This window comes from Neoarius graeffei, chromosome 17, assembly GCF_027579695.1.
Source record: "Neoarius graeffei isolate fNeoGra1 chromosome 17, fNeoGra1.pri, whole genome shotgun sequence".
NCBI classification, from domain to species: domain Eukaryota; kingdom Metazoa; phylum Chordata; class Actinopteri; order Siluriformes; family Ariidae; genus Neoarius; species Neoarius graeffei.
The window spans coordinates 70,663,911-70,687,662 of NC_083585.1; the positions used below are offsets into that span (position 1 = coordinate 70,663,911).

The 23,752-nt window shown below is 44.6% G+C and overlaps 2 protein-coding genes across 6 annotated transcripts in view; both read left to right on the forward strand.

The window, feature by feature from the left end:
• Positions 1-23,752, forward strand: part of rps8a (ribosomal protein S8a) — a 403,017-nt gene that overhangs the window by 279,598 nt on the left and 99,667 nt on the right. The window lies entirely within an intron of this gene.
• LOC132864512 (zona pellucida sperm-binding protein 4-like) lies at positions 235-19,340 on the forward strand. 5 transcript variants are annotated; one of them, XR_009650230.1, is made up of 10 exons: positions 235-819; positions 1,065-1,373; positions 7,021-9,742; positions 9,833-9,930; positions 10,002-10,159; positions 10,242-10,434; positions 10,510-10,657; positions 10,738-10,813; positions 17,178-17,520; positions 18,282-19,340. XR_009650230.1 is itself a non-coding variant. In XM_060897955.1 (10 exons), the coding sequence occupies exons 3-10, from the start codon at positions 7,246-7,248 to the stop codon at positions 11,001-11,003; spliced, it is 1,044 nt and encodes a 347-aa protein (XP_060753938.1). In that variant the 5' UTR covers positions 235-819; positions 1,065-1,373; positions 7,021-7,245; the 3' UTR covers positions 11,004-11,019. The 5 variants fall into 5 exon arrangements, 4 of the variants coding, with proteins under 4 accessions (XP_060753938.1, XP_060753936.1, XP_060753935.1 ...); XM_060897955.1 differs by lacking the exons at positions 17,178-17,520; positions 18,282-19,340 and adding an exon at positions 10,885-11,019 and having other exon boundaries at positions 7,021-7,309; positions 9,555-9,742; XM_060897953.1 differs by lacking the exons at positions 17,178-17,520; positions 18,282-19,340 and adding an exon at positions 10,885-11,019 and having other exon boundaries at positions 235-399; positions 488-819.

Consider the following 23,752-nt stretch of genomic DNA (forward strand, 5'->3'; position numbering starts at 1 on the left):
AACAGTGCTGCAGGATCAATGACACATCACTACACCAGCAGCTGTTTACATACCGGTTAAAACAAATTCCACCACCCTTTGTTTTACTTGAGAGATCCGTGTTACAGTCCGCTCTGAAAAGTTGGAAGCTGGCCAGCTGCAGTGCAGAGTCCGGTACGAGTCCACATAGCCACGTCCCTGTTTCTCCCTACCAGCAGCTGGAGTTTGTCCAGTTTGTTGCACAGTGAGCGTACATTGGAGAGAAATGTTGCAGGTAGCTTTGAATGTGAGGGAGAAAGTGAGCTGCTTCCAGTCACAGTGCAGGAAGAGAGTTCCTTGAGGGATTCCTGGGAAATATCAGATCAAGTGCCTTTGAATTGTCAGAGAGAAAGATCAATATGCAAGAGTTTATTTTAAAAAGTAAGACTTTAAATACTCTTTTACAGTGAAGATTTAATTTATGGCTCCAAAGAGATTTGACCCTAACTGGTCGTGTTTTGGTCTCCAGATTCAAGGACCTTATTCTCTGGACTTATTTACAGCTCAGCACATAGGCGGTTTTAAACGGGGGCCAGGGGGGGCCAGTGCCCCTGTAAAATTGCTCCAGGCCCCTGTTGTGGCCCCTGTGCTGAACAGGTAACAAGATTTATTAATTTTGACGTGCGCTGGCTCGAAGATCGGAACTGACATGACGGAGTGTTCTACACGGACTCCTTAAAGCGCTACACGCACACTGTTACCTGCAGCAGAAAGACCTGCAGCAGCGCAAATTGTAAACTTCGGACGTGAGAGATAACAGCTGCAGCCCTGCAAGGACTAGGCTACTGTAAAGAGGCGAAGGTAAGGAAAATTATTCAATTTCGTAACGTCAGTGTTTGCACATATCCGTGTTTTACTGTTGTTGTTCACTACAATAATAAATCCATTTTATTGCACTTTCTTAAAAGTGCGTTGCACAGCAATAAGTAGCCTAACTTAATATTTTTGGGAAATGGGTAAAATAACCGACAGTGTTTAACCTGCTTGTAAAACTTTAATGGCCTTTTGATATGTAGAGGCTACATTCCTCTCCGTTTACTTTTTAGTATAGACCTACTGTAGGCTATCATCATGGAAAGGAGCAAGAAGGACATTATGTCCTTTTTTGCCCCTGTTGGCAAAAAGCAACATAGAGAGAGTAAGGAAGATGAAGATTATGAAAGAGGAGAGAGAGCCAGAGGTGGAGAGAGAGCCAGAGGTGGTGGTTGGAGAGGTGGAAAGTGAGGCATCTGAAAGGCAATCTGAGAGTGAGGATGAAGACATTCAGGATCAGATTGAGGGACAGAATGAGAGACAACCCAACAAGTCATTGGGACAACCAGATTCACCATGCATATCAAGTACAGCACCATCAGGTTTGTGATGTTGAACAAATGTATGTGTGTGAGCAGTGTCGACCTACAATTCATATAGCCTACCCTGAAAGTGTGAAGTCTGAATAATAATTAATAAATATAAAATACAAATAATAGATATAATAATAAATTAATAAATGAATAATGATAAGTAAATGTTGTTCTCAGTCGCACTCCCATATTTACTGTATTCATCTTTCTCCGGATATCAGCAAGTGCTTGGACGACACTCCAGTGCAGCCACATCTGAAGAAAAGGTTCATTGTATGCAAAAGTAGAAATCTTATTTTACAAAAAAGAGAAACATGGTTTTAAGATTTACTGAGCACAATTTATTTTATGTTTAGGCTATTGAGACAGAATGTTTATCTCATTGTATTTATGCTCAATGTATTTTGTTTTGGTTTTAAATAAACTAAACAAAACATTTTGAACGCTTAAATATTGCCATGTTTTGCCCATATGTGCCCCCCTGAAAAAACACTGGCCCCACCTCGGCCCCCCTAGTAATTTTGGTCTAGAACCGCCACTGGCTCAGCACCTCATGTACCAAAACATCTATGCACAAACATTAATAAGACTATTTGAATTTATTTGGAATATTAAATCTCACCTAATTACAAGAAATGTAATGATCAACAAACTGTGTGCTGGTGTATTCAATTTTTTTCAACTTTTATTCATTAAATTCTACATCCATCCACCCATCCATTTTCTACCACTTATCCGGATCCGGGTTGCGGGGGTAGCAGCCCAAGCAGAGCAGCCCAGACTTCCCTCTCCCCAGCCACTTCCACCAGCTCTTCTGGGGGAATACCGAGGTGTTCCCAGGCCAGCCAAGAGATGTAATCTCTCCAGCATGTCCTGGGTCTGCCCCAGGGTCTCCTCCCAGTGGGGCATGCCCAAAAAACCTCCCTTGGGAGGCGTCCAGGGGGCATCCTAACAAGGTGCCCGAAGCACCTCAACTGACACCTTTCGATGTGGAGGAGCAGTGATTCTACTGAGTCTCTCCCGAATGACCAAGCTTCTCACCCTGTCGCTAAGGGAGAGCCCAGCCACCCTGTGGAGAAAACTAATTTCTACTGCTTGTATCCGCGATCTCATTCTTTTGGTTACTACCCACAGCTCGTGACCATAGGTGAGAGTGGGAACATAGATGGACCAGTAAATTGAGAGCTTTGCCTTTTGGCTCAGCTGTCTCTTTACCACAACAGACCAGTTTAACATCTGCATCACTGCTGATGCTGCCCCGATCCGTCTGTCCAACTCCCGCTCCCCCTTACAGTCACTCATGAACAAAACCCCGAGATACTTAAACTCCTCCACCTCAGGTAGCAACTCCCCCTGACCCGAAGTAGGCACTCCACCCATTTCCAGCTGAGCGCCATGGCCACGGACTTGGAGGTGCTGATCCTTATCCCAGCTGCTTCACACTTGGCTGCAAACCATCCCAGTGCATGCTGCAAGTCACAGATTGATGAGGCCAACAGGACCACATCATATGCAAAAAGCAGAGACGTGATCCTGATGCCACCAAACTGGACACCCTCCGCCCCTTGGCTGTGCCTAGAAATTCTGTCCATAAAAGTTATGAACAGAATCAGTGACAAAGGGCAGCCTTGGCGGAGTCCCACATGCACCGGGAACAAGTCTGTCTTACTGCCAGCAATGCGAACCAAACTTCTGCTCCGGTCACACAGGGTCAGAATGGCCCACAGTAGTGGGCCCTGAACCCCATACTCCCGAAGCACCCCCCACAGGGCACCAGGAGGGACACAGTCATAAGCCTTCTCCAGGTCCACAAAACACATGTAGACCAGTTGGGCAAACTTCCATGCACCCTCCAGTACCCTTGCAAGGGTAAAGAGCTGGTCCAGTGTTCCACAACCAGGACAAAAACTGCATTGTTCCTCCTGAATCTGAGGTTCGACTATCGACCAGAATCTCCTCTCCAGCACCCCGGCATAGGCTTTCCCAGGGAGGCTGAGAAGTGTGATCCTCCTATAGTTGGAACACACTCTCCAGTCCCCCTTTTTAAAAAGGGGGACCACCACCCCAGTCTGCCAATCCAGAGGCGCTGTCCCCAACCTCCAAGCAATGTTGAAGAGGCATGTCAGCTAAGACAACGCAACAACATCCAGTGCCTTCAGAAACTCAGGACGAATCTCATCCACCCTCGGACCCCAGCCACCCAGGAGCTTTTTAACCACCTTGGCAACCTCAGCCCCTGTGGTGGGCAAGTCTTCCCAAGCACCCTCAGACTCTGCATCCTCCTCGGACAACATGAAAGTGGGATTGAGGAGATCCTCAAAGTATTCCTTCCACCGCTGGACGATATCCCCAGTTGAGGTCAACAGCACTCCGTCCTCGCTGTAAACAGTAAGGACAGAGCACTGCTTCCCCTTCCTGAGCTGCCAGACAGTTTGCCAGAATCTCTTTGAGGCCGACCGAAAGTCACTTTCCATGGCCTCACCGAACTCCTCCCACACCCGAGTTTTTGCTTCAGTGACTGCCAGAGCCGCGTTCCACTTGGCCCATTGGTATCTGTCAGCTGCCTCTGGAGACCCACAGGCTAACCAAGCCTGATAGGAATCCTTCTTCAGCATGACGACTCCCCTCACTGCAGGTGTCCACCACCGGGTTTGGGGATTACCGCCATGACAGGCACCAACAACCTTGCAGACACAGCTCTGCATGGCCGCCTCAGCAATGGAGGTGCGGAACATGAGCCACTCAGACTCAGTGTCCTCATCCTACCCCGGTATGCAGTTGAAGCTCTGCCAGATGTGGCAATTGAAGATCCGATGGATGGGAGCCTCCGCCAGATGTTCCCAGCATACCCTCACTACAGGTTTGGGCCTACCAGGTCTGTCCGGCCTCCTCCCCCACCATCTGATCCAGCTCACCACCAGGTAGTGATCAACTGACAGCTCTGCTCCTCTCTTCACCCGAGTGTCCAAGACATATGGTCGTACATCAGATGAAACGACTACAAAGTCAATCATTGATCTACAGCCTAGGGTGTCCTTGTGCCACGTGCACTTATGGACACCCTTATGCTCGAACATGGTGTTTGTTATGACCAAACTGTGCATGGCACAGAAGTCCAACAACTGAACACCACTCAAGTTCAGATCGGGCAGGCCGTTCCTCCCAATCACACCCCTCTAGGTCTCACTGTCATTGCCCACATGAGCATTGAAGTCCCCCAGTAAAACAATGGAGTTCCCTCATGGTGCACTGTCTAGCACCCCACTCAAGGACTCCAAGAAGGCCGGGTACTCTGAACTACCATTTGGCGCATAAGCACAAATGACAGTCAGAGACTGTTCCCCAACCCGAAGGCGCAGGGAAATGACCCTCTCATTCACTGGGGAGAACTCCGATGTTAGCACGCCAAACTGGGGGGCTACCAATAGCCCCACCCCTGCCTGGCGCCGCTCACCCTTGGCAACTCCAGCATAGAAGAGAGTCCAGCCCCTCTCCAGGAAATTGGTTCCAGAGCACAAGCTATGAGTTGAGGTGAGCCCAACTATATCTGGTCAGTACCGCTCAACCTCACACACAAGCTCAGGCTCCTTTCCCACCAGAGAGGTGACATTCCATGTCCCAAAAGCCAGTTTTGTCAGCCAGGGATCAGTACACCAGGGCCTCCGCCTTTGGCTGCCACCCGATCCACAGTGCACCAGACCCTTACAGCACCTCCTGCGGGTGGTGGATCCACAGGAGAGTGGTTCCATGTTGCTCATTCAGGCTGGGCCTGGCCAGGCCCCACGGACATAGGCCTGGCCACCAGGCACTTGCCAATGAGCCCCTCCCCCAGGCCTGGCTCCAGGGTGGGGCCCCAGTATCCCTGGTCCAGACAAGGGTACTCGGATACCTGCTTTCCCTCTCATAAGGGTCATTCTGAACCGCTTTTTGTCTGACCTCTCATCTAGGACCTGTTTGCTTTGGGAGACCCTAGCAGGGACAAATGCCCCTGACATCATAACTCCTAGAATCCCTGAGGCACTCAAACCCTTCCATCACGTTAAGGTGGTGATTCAAGAAGGGGTTAATTCAACATTTAAAGTTAAATTGATCAAATGGTTTCCGATCAGTCCAATGTTTTATTGGAATTTCACCTCTACTGATGTTTTTGAAGCTTTGGAGGGTTAAATTTTCTATTAAGATGTAACTACAAAGGAGAATAACATACAGTGAAAATATCTATTATAGTTTTATAAATTTTATTTATATCAAAAATTATATCGCTATTTGTGTGTTGGTCCTTGGTATACAAGAACAATTTTTTTTAAATTCTCCTAAGTGATATTTTATATGTAACAATCAAGACATAACTTTTAAAAACAACTCTTTATTTTTAAAGAGATGGTTTGATGATGACATTTTACTTGTTATTCAGTTATTTAATGAGGAGGGACTTTTATTTACTTACAGAGAATTTTTGGCTGAGTACAACATGCCTATAAACCTGAGAGAATTCTCAGTTGTTTTTGATGCAATTCTAACAACAGGGGTGAAATTATAAATCCACAATCAAAGGTGTTATTTCTCAGTTTGCTGAGATTATAGATTATTTCTCATCTCATTATCTCTAGCCGCTTTATCCTGTTCGACAGGGTCGCAGGCAAGCTGGAGCCTATCCCAGCTGACTACGGGCGAAAGGCAGGGTACACCCTGGACAAGTTGCCAGGTCATCACAGGGCTGACACATAGGCACAGACAACCATTCACACTCACATTCACACCTACGCTCAATTTAGAGTCACCAGTTAACATAACCTGCATGTTTTTGGACTGTGGGGGAAACCGGAGCACCCGGAGGAAACCCATGCGGACACGGGGAGAACATGCAAACTCCGCACAGAAAGGCCCTCGCCAGCCACAGGGCTCGAACCCAGGACCTTCTTGCTGTGAGGCGACAGCGCTAACCACTACACCACCGTGCCGTCTAGATTATTTCTTAACTGCAAAAACAAAAAATAAGTGTATAAGAAACATTATTCATACTACTATTGTAAGCAATTCTGCTGCAGTATTTTATTGGAACAGTTTATTTTGTCTTACAATGAATATCCGAGACATTTCACTGAAAATACTATGCACATGCTAGCCTGTCAATTCTAACAGTGTTAAATATAAGTTCAAATTTGACCCTCTTTGTTCCTTTTGTAACAATATGGATGAAAACTAATTTCTTTTGGGATTGTGCTTTGAGTCATATTTCTTTGTCATGACCTTAATATTATTGTAAAGAAACAAATCAGGCAGACAACTCAGTTTAAAATTATAATTTATATTGTTTGGGTTTTGTAATGATGAGTTTGTTGTTGTTGTTGTTGTGAACAATGTCCATGTTAGTAATCTTATTTTAATTTTAGCAAAGTTCCATATAAGCTCCAGTAAGTTTACTTAAACAGAAGCCTCACATTCCTGTTTTTGTCCCATGTGAAATCAAACCTGGATACAGTAAAACGTTGTTCAAATCCCGGCTCTATGTAATTTATATAATATTGTGGTAGTAGGGGCGTGGTCGAGCACCAGTCTGTGAATGGAGGGCGGGGCTGGAGAAAGTGAGTGCCAAAACAATCACACCTGTGTCAAATTAATGGGGTGTGTGTGTGTGTTTGTTTGTTTGTTGCAGTGACAGTTGAGGGCTTATATGGAGGGAGGAAGCAGAGAGGAAAAGAGAGCTTCCCTGTGTGTATGACATAAGCAAGCATTGAAAAGTTCAAAGAAAAATTCCCCAGGATTTAAACTGCCTGGCCCAGTGTGTCAGTGTTCTACCACCCCAAAGAAAGTCTTGTCTCGTCTCATCTCGTCTTCTTCCGCTTATCTGGGGCCGGGTCGCAGAGGCAGCAGTCTGAGCATGGAAGCCCAAATTTCCCTTTCCTCAGACACCTCGGCCAACTCCTCGTTCACCACCCACAGAGGTAGCCGTAGGGGACTGGTGCAGTGTGGATTGGGTGGCAGTCGAAGGCAGGGGCCTCAACGACCTGATCCCCGAACACCCCAAAGAAAGTGTTACAATCCATGTTCAAGAGCATAGTGTAGTGACACTGATACACTGCAAGGAAATAATATATAGATTTAGGCACTGCCTAAAAGTGGAGCGCCCATCTGTTTCTGGGTTGTAGAATTTTCTTATATCATAGCCAGCCTCTTTTGTTACCTCCACCAAGGAGGTTATGTTTTCGGTAGCATTGGTTTGTTTGTTTGTTGATTTGTCTGTTAGCAACATTACGGAAAAAGTTATGAACGGATTGCTCTGAAATTTTTTCCAGAGGTGTGACTGGGCACAAGTAACAATCCATTAAATTTTGGCGGTGATCTGGATCACCTTCTGGATCCCGGATTTTTTAAAGGATTCTTGGCGGAGGTCTGCGCTCTCCGAGTGCTTTTCTAGTTTTATTTCTTTATCGGCTATAACACTGGCCACTAGGCGGTGTGTATGACTGGTAATTACTAACACTGGCCACTAGGCGGTGTGTATGACTGGTAATTACTAACACTGACCACTAGGCGGTGTGTCATCTCATCATCTCATCTCTTGCCGCTTTATCCTGTTCTACAGGGTCGCAGGCGAGCTGGAGCCTATCCCAGCTGACTACGGGCGAAAGGCAGGGTACACCCTGGACAAGTCGCCAGGTCATCACAGGGCTGACACATAGACACAGACAACCATTCACACTCACATTCACGCCTACGCTCAATTTAGAGTCACCAGTTAACCTAACCTGCATGTCTTTGGACTGTGGGGGAAACCGGAGCACCCGGAGGAAACCCACGCGGACACGGGGAGAACATGCAAACTCCACACAGAAAGACCCTCGTCGGCCACAGGGCTCGAACCCGGACCTTCTTACTGTGAGGCGACAGTGCTAACCACTACACCACCGTGCCTAGGTGGTGTGTATGACTGGTAATTACTAACGCTGGTATGGTGGAGGCACGCACAGGACCGAAACGCTATCAGAAAATAACTTGATGGGTTTCTTTGTCTGTCCACACTCCATGCCTGTGGGGCTCCGCAAAAACTCTGTCAAAATAAAAGTAACAAGCAAATCTTCACACTCAAGGCTAAAATAAATATGATACATTAATTGGTATGTGGGGAGGCCATGGCCTAAAAGTTAGGGAAGCAGCTTTGGGAGCAAAAGGTTACTGGTTCAATACCCTGGATCAGCAGGAATGATGGAAATGGCCTTGAGTAAGGCACCTGACCCCAACTGCTCTGGGTATGTGTTCTCATATCCCCGGGTGGGTTAAATGCAGAGAACGAATTTCACTATACTCTAATATACATGTGACAAAGAAAGGCTTAAAATTACTAAACAATTAAATTAAGAAGGGACAAAAAAAAAGCCATCTCTACACTAGCAATTTTAAAACCAAGGTGAGTTTAACATTAGAAGAAATTAAAATGTCAAGTGTTTGTGGTTAATGTGAAAAGGTTATGTTCAGCTTATGTGGCTTTTCACAATATTGATTTTGACCAAATTGTTTAAACAAAATGTATTGCTAATTTAAAAGCAAACATTAAAATTTTGGGGGGTCACTCCGTTGATTAGCTGCCATGGTACAGGCTTGCAGCTATTGCTATTATATTACTCTCACAGACAATTAACGTGACAATCAGCTCAAACAAATATCTATTTTAAACACCTCTCAAAATAACCACCAAAACATGAATGCAGTGATTACTGCAGTTAATGATGACACACAGCTGGAACACTATTAATGACTAGTTGAGTAGGAGGAGACGCCAATCATAATGAGGACAAAAGACACAATAAAAGGCCACTGTTGCGCAGTAGCCAGATGTTGGTGTATGCAGTTTGGGGATAATGGCAACTAAAGGAGCAAGTTTGGTGCTTTTTCTTGTGAGCAGTACAGCTGTCTCTCTATTATCTGCAAAATTGCTTCCTCAAGGTCCTTGGCTGCCAGTGATGCCTACTTTGCGGCCACAGACACCTAACCAGGTTGATAAATGTCAAGTGCAAGGTTATGAAAGAGTTCTTTGTGGAGAACCTAGTATAAATGCTACTCAATGCAATGCCATAAACTGCTGTTTTGATGGTCAGGTGTGCTATTATGGCAAAACTGGTAAGTTTGGTGTACTACTTGAATTGAATGGTAAAAAGAAACCTGAACTAACTTCTTTCTTGGTGTTGTTAGTGACTGTCCAGTGTACCCTTGATGGCCAGTTTGTGGTGGTGGTAGCCAGAGATACAACACTTCCCAGAATCAGCCTTGAGTCTATCAGCCTGCTGGGAGGAAATGCAGGACCTTGTAGTCCTATTGACTCAAATACAGCTTTTGCTATATACCAGTTTCCTGTGACTGCTTGTGGGACTATCATGACGGTTTGTGTGTACCCCCCCCCCCCCCCCCCCAATAGATGGCCTTAATCTCTTGTGAGCATGTTTATAAAGTATGCTGTCCAATCTGTCTAGGTACAAGGTGGCTATGTGGTCTATGAGAACAAGATGGTCTCTTCCTATGAAATTGGCGTTGGAGACCGGGGTTCAATTACAAGGGACACTCACTATGAGTAAGCTAACTAAACCTCATGGCAGAGCATTCTTTAAGGCTTTTACTGACTCTTTCTCTGTTCCTCTGTAGGATTGACTTCCAGTGTAAATATTCAGGTATTGGCTTTGTGGCTCTGGCTGTTGAGCATTCATCTAATAGTAATCCTCTGCCTGTTGTTGCTTCTGGACCACTCCAAGTAGAACTAAGACTAGGAAAAGGTTCATGTGTCACAAAAGGTTGTGTAGAAGGTGAGCAACTTCTGGCTATTGGTGTGCAGTCTGAATGTCAATAGCTTCAATAGGAACTGAAACCCCTGCCCTGTCTCAACAGAACAAGTAGCCTATACCTCCTACTACACTGCTGCTGACTACCCTGTGACAAAGGTTCTGCGTGAGCCTGTGTATGTTGAGGTGGGCATTGCTGGGAGAAGTGACCCGAATATTGTCCTGGTTCTGGGTGGCTGCTGGGCAACTGCTTCCCCTAACCCCTATAGCCTTCCCCAGTGGGACCTTCTGGTGAATGGGTAAGTTCTTCCTGTGTCATTTGTGTGGTCCAATCCCTATATTGGACAGAAGTGACAACCTTGTCTATTCCATAGATGTCCGTACAAGGATGACCGCTATTTGACCAAGCTGATCCCAGTGTCCAGGGCATCTGGACTTGCATACCCTACTCATTATAGACGCTTTGTTCTGAAGATGTTTACATTTGTGGATCAGACTGCTGTGACTCCATTGCAAGAGATGGTAAAGGCTTGCCTTATCTTGCTTGGATACAAGTGGCTTTTTTTTTTTTTTTAATTTATATTACTTTTGTCTCCCCTTAGCTCTACATACACTGCAGTACAGTGGTCTGTGTTCCAGCTGCACAAGACTCCTGTGAACCAATGTGCACCAGGAGAAGTAGGTAGACCCCTTCACACTGTCTGTTTTTTCCTTTGACTGGCTTATGGACTCTCTCTTTCCTTCTTCAGAAAGAGCTGTTGCTGCAGCAGAAGGGCGCTCTCCTGGTGCAGCAGGAATAGTGTCCAGTGGAGGTGTTATCTTTACCCAAGCTTTTGATGAGTCTCTGAATAAAGATGCTATACTGTGATTCTGTGGCTTGACTGGTTTATGAACACTGTCCATGTGGCCTTTTGTGTATGGTTAATTGCTATCCTTAACACTTGGTGCAACAGATGATGCACTGGTAAATTGGTACAGAATTCAACTTGGTCTTAGACTAGGTACAGGGGTATCCAATCTTCTCCAGGAAAGGCCAGTGTGTACAGCTTGCCATTCCAAGCAGAAGTCATGTCTTGTGGTGGTTTGGATAGCAACTATACTGGCTCTTTTGCAGCTAAGGCTGGCTACATTTGGAGTAGGTTTCCTTCACTTTCTTTGCCATCCATGACATGCCCCAGTGTTAGCTGGGATTGACTACAGCATCCCATGACAGCTGTCATGGGATGCTGTAGTCAGCACCAGTTAACACTGGGGCATGTCCTGGATGGGCTGCCAATCTGTTGCAGGACCAACACCTCCACTTAAATGTAGCCAGTTGACATAATCTGCATGTCTTTTGGACTGCAGTGGGAGGCATCTAAAAACAGCAAGGTCCTTGTTGGCTTTGGGCCTGAGACCCAGTGCCTTCTTTCTTAAGGTGATCATGTTAACAAAATTGAGAAATGGTTGCTTTTGGAATTCAGGGAGTGTTGCATCACCATGTTTTTGTGTGTGGGGGTTGCCACTACTGCATTGGTTTGTGTGTTCTACCAAATTACTTGTATCTGGGTTGATACCTGTGTACTTGTGCTGAAAGAATCTCTATCCCAGAGTAGGAGCTTAAGGTTCCTCAGAATGGCATAAAACTAGGATCCTTCAGTGTGGACACCAAAATGGGGGGGCAACTTCCCACCAATGGTTTTAAGAGGGGGGGGGGGGATTCTTCTGGTCTGTCAATTTCACTGATCTCCATACTGCAATGGCTCCTAGTAAGATGTTGCAATGCTTTTATAAAACCCTGCTCTTGCACTGCAGTACCTGAGCAGGGGTCAGAATTTTGTCCTACAAAGCCCCACAGCTATCAAACAGCCTTCCATTTAATGTTTCAGACAGTCTCAGTCTTTGGCTCAAAATTCCAACTACTGCAGAAGTGAGAAATACAGCCAGGAATGTACTTGGTATGTCCTTTTGAACAAAGGAAAGCTAGAGAGATTTGGTTGTGTGGAGGAAGAAGTAAGCTGGAGAAAGGAAAGACAGGAGTATGAGATGTGGCATAAGGTAAAGAGGTGTATGAGGAGTTGGCCACTAAGGAAGGAGAGAAAAGGAAATATCAATTGGTTAAATAGTGGGATCAAGCTGGGAAGGATGTGCACCAGGTTAGGGTGATGAAAGGATAAAGATGGAAATGTACTGGCAAGTGAGGGTGTTCTGTTAAGATGGAAGTAGGATTTTTGAGGGGCTGATGAATGACAGTGTGGGGATTGTGAATCAGGAAGTGAGGGCTGCTATCAAGAGGATGAAAAATGGAAAGGCGATTGGTCCGGATGACATACCTGTAGAGATGTTTAGGAGAGATGGTCATGGAGTTTTTCGCTAGATTGTTGAACACACACTTGGAAAGTAAGAGGATGCCTGAGGAGTGGAGAAGTGTACTGGTACCAGTTTTCAAGAATAAGGGTGACGTGCAGAGCTGTAGTAACTACAGATTTATAAAGTTGATCAGTCAGACCATGAAGTTATGGGAAATAGTAGTAGAATCTAGCTTAAAGCATATACACAGAACCATGACCTCACTTTTTGTTTATAAATGCCTTGAGACCTCAAGAATGGCACAGGAATAGTTTTAAGCATTAACAGTAAATCTAATGCAATTTTTACAATTAAAGTGATTCATATAGGTAGCGGTCTGAGTGAATGACCTTGACGTCCATGACGTCACAGCAGGAAGTCTATCAGTCTCATTGCCATTTCCGCTATACTAAAACACAGAGCTGACTGCAACTCCGATCCTCCATTTTGAGCTAATTTATAGTCATGCCATGTAGATGTGTTGCTGGCGGGTGCAGCAACATGACAGAAGGTGGATTTACGTTACATTCATGGCCCAAGAATGTTCAAACTGCAAAGATGTGGACGTGTTTTGCGAGAAGTTCACGGGCACATCGGGCACCGACGAAGTGGTCTCTCCTCTACTCTGCATATTTTACTGAAGACTCATATGAAACCTCTGATCTGTTGAGGAGCGTTGGCTATAAGCCTGTGTTGAAAGAGGTTGCAGTATCAACAATCAAATAAAACTACAAGAAAAGGAAAGTAAGTTCAGTTGCACCAGTTCTCCCGAAGTGTGAACCGAGGGTTGTTGCTAAAACCCGGGATGGAACAGGACATATTATCGCTTGGGCAGTGACCTCCCTGCAGTTGTTGCTAAAACCGATGACGTCCCATCCCGGGTTTTAGTAATTGCCTGAGCCGAGCAATAATGGCGGAGTACTCAGTATGGAGAAAATGGAGAACGAGTGGAGCAGCCGTCTGATTTTTCCACTGGATATGCTTGCCTCAGCAGCAAAATCTTGCCCTTACATGGAAGAAGCGAATGAACGGAGAACTGAACAAGCAACTGAAAGTCAGATTGTTTCAAAACAATTGGCCACAAGATCTGCTTTCAAGAAGCGAGAACACAGATGGGTAAGCTCCGATTCTCATTTGTTTACCTGTATTTAGATTAATACATGTAACTTAGGGTGGCATGGTGGTGTAGTGGTTAGCGCTGTCACCTCACAGCAAGAAGGTCTGGGTTCGAGCCCCGTGGCCGGCGAGGGCCTTTCTGTGTGGAGTTTGCATGTTCTCCCCGTGTCCGCGTGGGTTTCCTCCGGGTGCTCCGGTTTCCCCCACAGTCCAAAGACATGCAGGTTAGGTTAACTGGTGACTCTAAATTGAGCGTAGGTGTGAATGTGGGTGTGAATGGTTGTCTGTGTCTATGTGTCAGCCCTGTGATGACCTGGCGACTTGTCCAGGGTGAACCCCGCCTTTCGCCCGTAGTCAGCTGGGATAGGATCCAGCTTGCCTGCGACCCTGTAGAACAGGATAAAGTGGCTAGAGATAATGAGATGAGACATGTAACTTGTATTGTGTTTAAGTTAGCGGTATAAGATTATTTAATTTGCTTCAGAATGCGATTGTCTCAGTTCATCTGATTATTTAATGAGCCATTTACATTTTATCAGTGAAAATGCATGCATGCACATGTATGTTGCATAAGTTATCACACCCATCCTGTTTTAATGAGAGTCAACCCACAATCAATGAAGTCAAATCAGTCTTAGTTGAGCGAGTCGGTAACACTATTTCTTACTTTCACCGTAAATGTTTATTTATATGACTTTGGTCTATAGCTGTAAAAGGCTTCGGCCGTAAAACCAGTTACCGCTGTGACGTCATGCACTCAGGGCTGGCTGGCTCAGCAGGGCAGCTCCAATGACAAATTTGAGGTCGATTTTAGCCCTCAAAAATATATATATTTTATTCCCATTGATGCAGCATTCAAGAGTCAAGGATGGAGACACTATCCACTCAGAAATTTATTTAAAAATAAAGGTTCTGCATATCTCCTTTAAGAAGAGAGGTGGTAATTAGCAAGCAGCAGCATGGTTTCATGTCAGGAAAAAGCACTACAGATGAAATATTTGCTTTGAGAATGTTGATCAGGGATGTGATTTGGGGCTGGTGAAATTATCTGAAAATTTTAGCCGGGGGTCTGGGGGCCACAGGCCCCCAGCTGGTCCAGGGCAGCGGCCTGGTGGGGGACAAGGGGGCGAAGCCCCCCGAAGCTCCTGAGTTCTGGGGTTTTCTGACTTAAAAATTGTACTAAAATGGCAAGCAAACACACAAGAAAAAACTTGTCATGATTAACAAATTCAAGCCAATTTAATGGTCAACATGCAACTCTGACACACACGCTCACACAGACACACACACACACACACACTCTCTCGCTCACACACACACACTCTCGCTCACACACACACACTCTCGCTCACACACACTCTCGCTCACACACACACTCTCGCTCACACACACTCTCGCTCACACACACACTCTCGCTCACACACACACACACTCTCGCTCACACACACACACTCTCGCTCACACACACACTCTCGCTCACACACACACTCTCGCTCACACACACACACTCTCGCTCACACACACACACTCTCGCTCACACACACACACTCTCGCTCACACACACACTCTCGCTCACACACACACACACTCTCGCTCACACACACACACACTCTCGCTCACACACACACTCTCGCTCACACACACACTCTCGCTCACACACACACACACTCTCGCTCACACACACACTCGCTCACACACACACACACTCTCGCTCACACACACACTCTCGCTCACACACACACTCTCGCTCACACACTCTCGCTCACACACACACACACACACTCTCGCTCACACACACACACACACACACACACTCTCGCTCACACACACACACACACACACTCTCGCTCACACACACACACTCTCGCTCACACACACACACACACACACTCTCGCTCACACACACACACTCTCGCTCACACACTCTCTCACTCAACCCCCCAAAGAAACAGCGCGAGCAGGGCCCGCTAGCCATGCGCCTTGTGACGTAATTCGCCCCGAGGCGAGCCGCGGTTTTTCTCCAACCATTCCCAGCGGAACTTTTTTTTCACTATTCTGTCGATTTCTTTAACTCGATTTGCATCTTTACGCCTCGATCACGGAGGCTGCCATCTTTCAACTCTTTGTTTGAAGCAAGCTTACGTACAGCTATCTAACAAGCGCGTTCATTGGTTGTTACAGAGCGATGAGCCAATCATGTACCTCGTTTCATCTCATTGATGTAATTACGCAATTACGTCATTGAGATGAAACGAGGTATGTGATTGGCTCATCGCTCTGTAACAACCAATGAACGCGCTTGTTAGATAGCTGTACGTAAGCTTGCTTCAAACAAAGAGTTGAAAGATGGCAGCCTCCTTGATCGAGGCGTAAAGATGCAAATCCGAGGCTGCCATCTTTCAAACAAAGTCGGAACGAATAGGATATGAATGTGGATGAGGGAAAAATCGGAAAAAAAAATTTTCTTCAAGTTTTGAGGTGAAAAAAGTGGAAAAATCACATCCCTGTGTTGATGAAGTATAGAGAAGGCCTGAAGGAGTTGCATTGTGTCTTTGTGGACTTAGAGTAAGCATATGACAGGAGAGGAGGTGTGGTCTTGTATGAGGAAACGAAGTATGGTAGAGAAGTATGTAAAGCTGCTTTTACATGGGCAGCAGGAACAAATTGCGCCCGCTTTCCTTTGTGTTTACATGCTCACTCTCTCTCGGTGGCAAACCGGAGGTTAAACAGGTAAACACAAATGTGCACATGCACAAATCTGTGATCAGAATCTTGTTTTTAACTTGCTTTATTGTCCTCTTGCTGTTCGGTTCTGTTTAAACGTTTGGTGATTCGGTGGTAAATCAGCTCATTGCTGGCCCAATTTCTCCAAATCCAATAAGGTGTCTGCATCTCCGCACAACTGGACGAGGGTAAGGACTACTTCTTTAGTCCAGTTATCACTCTGATTGGCTTGGAAATCGCTTGTCTCCATCGTTTAAAGGCCAAGAAGTTTGACAAAGGAAAGCACTTGAGAAGAACTGACCACTGAATTTGCCATGCAGTGGTCTTGTCCGGATGATAAATGACCCAGATGAATGCTACCGCGCATGCGTAACCCTTCCTTATGTAACCTGTTGAAAAAAAAGGGGAAGAGAAACCTAACTGTTAAATTAGTTCTGTAACCTGTTGAGAAGGAAAAAAAAGTGTTACAACATTTAAAAATATTTTTTTCTTTCATTGAGCATTATTTTCATTTTAATTCCTAATCACAGTCTTTATTTAATTCTGCGTTTAATTTATTAATTAATTTTATCCCAGAGGTCTGTTCCCACTTCAGCAGCGGTTCTGTGAGGAAAAAGTGATTTCATTCGTTCATAGTGGTGTAGCTGAATTGCTATTGGTGAAAACAGCTCATGTCCTGCCTCCTTGGCGCAGGTTAGTGAGACGCGTTGTGAGAGATGGGAGTTGGAGTGAAAAAACTCATTAAAACACCTAATATTGTGCATACTGTTAAAAAAAGAAGAAGGAACTGTTCGAGCTCATCCGTGAGTGTCCGGTGAAGCACGGAGAAGCGACCCTGGGAACCTGACCTGTGTTTATTCTTTTCTTTTCTCAGTGAGGACTGTGAAGCATTAAGGCCAATTTATGCTGACAACCCAGTCCTGGCAGACGGTGTCGCAGATAGCGTCTGCGTAACCCCCCCACCTTCGCAGACGCTCTGCGCGCACCTCCCAAAAATTGTGACCACCGCAGAAGCCTTGCAGACAGCATCACAGACAAGAGGGCTCTGATTGGTCCACTCTACATCCGCTGTACACGCACTTCCACTTCCCTACTTTCCCGGTTTGGTTTGTTTTCACGACCGCCATTTTTAAAAACACGAGCGAAGATGGAGCAGCACGAAGAGCGGTTGATCGAGGAAGTGAGGAAGTACATACATCTATACGACTCCAGTTCTGGTAAGTAACCGGAGGATAAACACTCCACTAACCACACCCACCAACTACTCCTAGCGATTTCGCGCCCCCTTGCGTTGTAGCGGTGAATAACATCGCGCACGCCTATTACTCCCCGCTCAACGATAAATTACAACTGTCTGCGAAAAGCTATCTGCGAAAGCCTTGTCGCAAGAGCATGCAGAGGCCTTTAGTAGTTAGCCCCGCGAGTTAGCATCACCTCGTGGTGTGTTAGCCTCCGAGCTGGAGCATAAACTCAGTGTTGTGTTAATCTTCTTGTGATAGGAGAGAAAAATGTGTGTGTGTGTGTTAAAAAAAAGTGTGTACATGTTGTTTACATTGTGTGAATAGAGAGCGACATCATTAAGATGAGTGTCATGGGCTATGAGACTGCTTCATTCTTCTGTGTCGCACTGTGCTGTTGCACACAGGCACGAGATATCAGCATTGTGAAACAAACTTACAACAAATTCAAATTACATTATTTTACTTACCGTAATCCAGTGTGAGTAATTACTGTTGAACTGTGAGTGGGTTTATAATCATTTACATATGGGTTTTTGATTGTTTATCAGTCAATTAATGATTTTATTTTCATTATAAAAAACTGTGAGGCTGATATTTCATATGCTGTCAGTTATGCAGCGGTTATCTTTTCTAAGTTAACAGTTGAATGTTGTATTATACATTGATGTAGATCATAGTTAGAAACTGTACAGTGAAAAAAGAAGTGAGTGGATTTATTTAAGCCTGTTATTGTACAGTGTGGGTTTTGTGGATACCCTGGATTTTGGATGGAACTGGATTCTCTCCCTGACGAGCGGGATGGCGAGCCAACCGTGTGAACATCTGGACGGAAGAGGACCCTCTCCTCTTTCATCTGTCGTCCTGCCCGTGTGGTAGGATTGAGAAAGACTCACAGAAATTGAGAGGAACTATTCTTTTTTTTATTGTTTTCGGAAAAGAAGAGACTTCTTTTTTTTATTGTTTTCGGAAAAGAAGAGACTTTTTTTTTTAAAGGGTACACCCAATTTAAAAGACACTTTAAAAGAAAACAAACTGAAAGCCAGCTGTATTTGTAAAAGTGCTTTATTTTTTTGTGTGTTCATACATTGATCTTGTTCAAACTCACCTCTGCATGTTTCCTGTTACTCAATTGGTGTCAAATCCTAAACTCCATCATCACCTCTCCCTGCGAATCTAGAGAATTCTGGTCCAGTGGTCACTTACCTGCCAGGTGGGTTACACTTACTTGCCACAGATTGTGTTTAGAGGGTAAATGGGAATGAGTTGTACCTGGAATAAGGTGTACTGGAACAAGTAACGCCACCTTGTAATGGGGAGCAAGTTGCGTCCACTGGTGTTAAATTATTCCAGAACAAATTGTGCTGAAATGGGCTCAAGGATCAAGAAGGAATGTGTGTGTGAATGTGAGGGATGATGGTGGAATGGTGACAATTCAAGGAGTAGAGGTACCAAAAGTGGATGAGTTTAAAAACTTGGAATCAATTGTTCACGGTGATGGGGAGTGCTGAAGAGAGGTGGAGAAAAGAGTGCAGCCAGGGTGGAGTGGGTGGAGAAGAGAGCCAGGAGTGATTTGCAACAGAAGGGTACCAACAAAAGTGAAAGGGAAGGCGTGCAAGATGATGGTGAGACCAGCCATGTTAGATGTGTTGGAGACCGTGGCACTGACAAAAAGACAGGAGTTAGAGCTGGAGGCAGCAGAGTTAAAAATGCTAAGTCAAGTCAAGTTTATTTGTATAGCGCTTTTAACAATAAACATTGTCGCAAAGCAGCTTTACAGAATTTGAATGACTTAAAACATGAGCTAATTTTATCCCTAATCTATCCCCAATGATGAAGCCTGTGGCGACGGTGGCAAGGAAAAACTCCCTCAGACGACATGAGGAAGAAACCTCGAGAGGAACCAGACTCAAAAGGGAACCCATTCCCATCTGGGCAACAACAGACAACATGACTATAAAATTTACAGTCCTAACATAAAGTGAGCTTCGTTGATGCTATAAACCCCCCACTGATGGAAACCCGAGCGCAAAACCGTTCACGACAACCGTAGTCCTAAAGTCAGCAAGTAAACTGCAGTCCCCAGCCACAAAAGCACCACTGCAAGAGTCCAGAGCGTCCTCCAGGCGCGACCCCCAACTGTCCACATGGGGCCGTCCTCCACAGGAGCGATGCGATGAGACTCCAACCAGACACAGGGCACCAGGATGGATCAGGCAGGTCCAAGGAGCAGAAAAGGTTCAGCATCTTGATCCCAGGACCGACATGTAAGTCAGAGGGACAGATTTGGTGGGGGGGAAAGAGAGAGAAAACACAGGTTGTTAGGTATGCCCAATATCACCTGAATAAGTAGGAACAGTATACATATTGCACTGAGTGCAAGCAGGGACTCCAGCAACTAACTATGACAGCATAACTAAAAGGAGAGAGCCAGAAGGTAACACAGGCATGAGGGGCCCCGGGACATAAAGCAGCAGCCACTACACCGTCAACACACTCGAGTGAGCAAGCGAGTGGGGACTGACAGCATCCATACATCCCAGTTTACCAAAACACTCTGTCTGAGGACCCTCCAGATCTACACCTTTACCTCATAAACACCATTAACACAAGGCTTGACTAAACAGATATGTTTTCAGCCGAGACTTAAACACTGAGACTGTGTCTGATTCCCGAACATTACTTGGAAGGCTGTTCCATAACTGTGGGGCTTTGTAAGAAAAGGCTCCGCCCCCTGATGTAGCCTTCACTATACGAGGTGCCAGCAGATAGCCTCCACCTTTTGATCTAAGTAGGCGTGGCGGGTCATAGAGGAGCAGAAGTTCACTCAGGTACTGTGGTGCAAGACCATTTAGTGCTTTAAAGGTCAATAGTAGTATTTTATAATCAATACGAAATTTGATTGGGAGCCAATGCAGTGTGGATAAGACAGGGGTGATGGGGTCATATTTTCTAGTTCTAGTAAGGACTCTTGCTGCTGCATTTTGAACTAACTGGAGCTTGTTTATGCACTTATTGGAACATCCAGACAGTAAGGCATTACAATAATCCAACCTGGAGGTAACAAAAGCATGAACTAGTTTTTCTGTGTCATGTAGTGACATTAAATTTCTTATCTTAGCAATATTTCTGAGATGAAAGAAAGCTATCCGGGTAATGTTATCAATGTGAGTTTCGAATGAAAGACTGGGGTCCATAATCACTCCGAGGTCTTTTACTGCTGCACGTGAAGAAACAGAAAGGCCATCCAGAGTTACTGTGGAATCAGAAAACTTACTTCTAGCTGCATGTGGTCCGAGTACATCAGTCTTGTCAGAGTTAAGCAGAAGGAAGTTAATAAGCATCCAGTGTCTAATGTCCTTAACACATTCCTCAATTCTATTAAGTTGGTGTCTCTCATCAGCATAACAGTGGAAACTAATACAATGTTTATGAATAATATCACCCAGAGGGAACATATATAAAGAAAAAAGCAGTGGACCCAAGACAGAACCTTGTGGAACACCAAACTTTACTTCAGTACGTCTAGAAATATCACCATTTACATCAACATACTGATAGCGATCAGTTAAATTAGAGCTGAGCCAGGAGAGGGCCGTTCCCTTAACTCCCACAACATTTTCTAGTCTATCCAGAAGAATGGAATGATCAATGGTATCAAATGCTGCACTAAGGTCAAGCAACACAAGCAGCGAGACACAGCCCTGATCAGACGCCAACAATAGGTCGTTTACTACTTTAACCAGAGCTGTCTCTGTGCTATGATGAGGTCTAAATCCTGACTGATACGTTTCATGGATGTTATTCCTATGTAAATATGAGCATAACTGCTGTGCCACAGCTTTTTCAAGGATCTTGGAGATAAAGGGGAGGTTTGATATTGGCCGATAATTGGACAGCTGACAGGGATCAAGGTCAGGTTTTTTAATCAGGGGTTTGATAACTGCTAGTTTAAAGGATTTGGGTACATAGCCAATCATAAGAGAATAATTTATTATTTTTAGAAGCGGTTCAATTACTTCAGGTATTATCTGTTTGAATAGACGTGTAGGTAAGGGATCTAGTACACAAGTTGAGGCTTTTGGTGCCGAGATTAATGAAAGTAATTCAGTTTCTCTAAGGGGAGTAAAACATTCTAATTGCTGATCTGATACAGTTATATTGTTAACTACAGGGTCACTTACATTGTCTGACCTTAAATTAGTAGTTTGAATTTTTTGTCGGATATTCTCAATTTTGTCATTAAAAAAATTCATGAAGTCGTTGCTACTACATACTGCAGGTGTGCATGTGTCTATAGTGGACTTATTCCTGGTTAATTTTGCTACAGTATTAAATAGGAATCTAGGATTATTTTTGTTATCTTCTATTAGGGAGGAGAGATATGTTGATCTCGCAGCACTAAGAGCTTTTCTATACTTCAGGAAGCTCTCCTTCCACGCTAATTTTGTTTGACGCCATTTACGTTCCAATTTTCGAGTGGTCTGTTTTAATGTGCGAGTGTCATCATTATACCAGGGTGCTAATTTTTTGTCTCTGATCATTTTCCTTTTAAGAGGAGCTACATTATCTAAGGTATGGCGGAATGTTGACTCTAAGCATTCAGTTGCCTGATCAAGTTCTGCAGGGGCTGACAGTGACCCAATCAAAGTTGATAACTCTGGGAGATCATTTATAAAGCTCTGTGCAGTAGTTGATGTGAATGTACGTTTAATACAGTAGCATGGTGAGGTGCATATATTATTACTCAGACATAGTTTGAATGAGATGAGATAATGATCTGAGATAACTTCAGACTGTGGAAGTGTGACTATATTTTCTATGTTTAACCCGAATGTTAGTATTAGATCGAGGGTGTGACCACCATTATGGGTCGGTCCTATGACATTCTGCTTAATCCCTACTGAATCTAAAATGGAAACAAACGCTGTTTTTAAAGGGTCTTCTGGGTTATTGAAGTGAATATTAAAATCTCCAACAACTAAAGCTTTGTCTAAGGAAATAACCAGATCTGAGATAAAATCTGCAAATTCAGAAAGAAACTCAGAATATGGCCCCGGGGGCCTGTAAATAATAAGTAACGGAATTAACTGGGTAGACTTATTTTTCGAGGCTACATACATTATATTCATATGAAGAACTTCAGTTGCATTAAATTTATAACCAGGTTTTTGTGTTACACCTAGATAATCATTATAAATAACCGCGACGCCTCCTCCTCTGCCAGTTAGACGAGGCTGGTGTATATAACTGTATCCAGGAGGACTCGCTTCATTTAATGCTATATATTCATTTGGCTTAATCCATGTTTCTGTTAAACACAGTACATTAAACTCCTGATCAGTAATGAGTTCATTAACCATTAGCGCTTTAGATGTAAGAGATCTAATATTTAATAGCCCCGCCTTTAGATCAAAGGTGCTGGCAGCAGCTGTACAGTCAGTATGATCTAATTTTATATTGATTAGGTTACTGGAACAAACTCTCTGAGTATTTCTACCTTTTTGTTGAGCTCGGGGAACAGACACAGTCTCGATGTAGTGGGCCCTAAGTGACAACTCTGTGCAGCTAGCAGACAGTCGGTTTAGCCTGTTTGTCTGCTCCCTGGCCTTGGCTCTGGATTGTCAGAAATTAACTAGGCCTGTTCATACATGTCAACCTTTGGTCAATCAAACCTGTATAACCAACCTCCAAAATCCGTATTTCCCTTATAAAATCCGTATAAGATGCAAATTAAAATAATTTACCTAAAATTTGAATGATAATTAACAATGATATATCCCAGTTACATTTTATTCAATATTAATAACAATAAACCTTCAGAATGAATACAAAGCTCCAATGTTTGACAAAAACACAAAGTGTTATCAGCGTAGTTACAAAGGAAATACTTCATTGTTTGGAGACAGGTTTCACCGAGCGGCTATTATGCACGAGACTTCATATTAGCCACAAAGTCAGGAAAATCTCATCTCATTATCTGTAGCCGCTTTATCCTTCTACAGGGTCGCAGGCAAGCTGGATCCTATCCCAGCTGACTACGGGCGAAAGGCGGGGTACACCCTGGACAAGTCGCCAGGTCATCACAGGGCTGACACATAGACACCCATTCGCATTCACACCTACGGTCAATTTAGAGTCACCAGTTAACCTAACCTGCATGTCTTTGGACTGTGGGGGAAACCGGAGCACCTGGAGGAAACCCACGCGG

Bases quoted from the DNA above. Each gene is read 5' to 3' on its own strand.
- LOC132864512 (XM_060897952.1), top strand. From the start codon at position 9,224: ATGGCAACTAAAGGAGCAAGTTTGGTGCTTTTTCTTGTGAGCAGTACA. The intron at 10,160-10,241 runs GTGAGCAACTTC...CTGTCTCAACAG, and splicing joins CACAAAAGGTTGTGTAGAAG to AACAAGTAGCCTATACCTCC. The intron at 10,814-10,884 runs GTAGGTAGACCC...TTCCTTCTTCAG, and splicing joins ACCAATGTGCACCAGGAGAA to AAAGAGCTGTTGCTGCAGCA.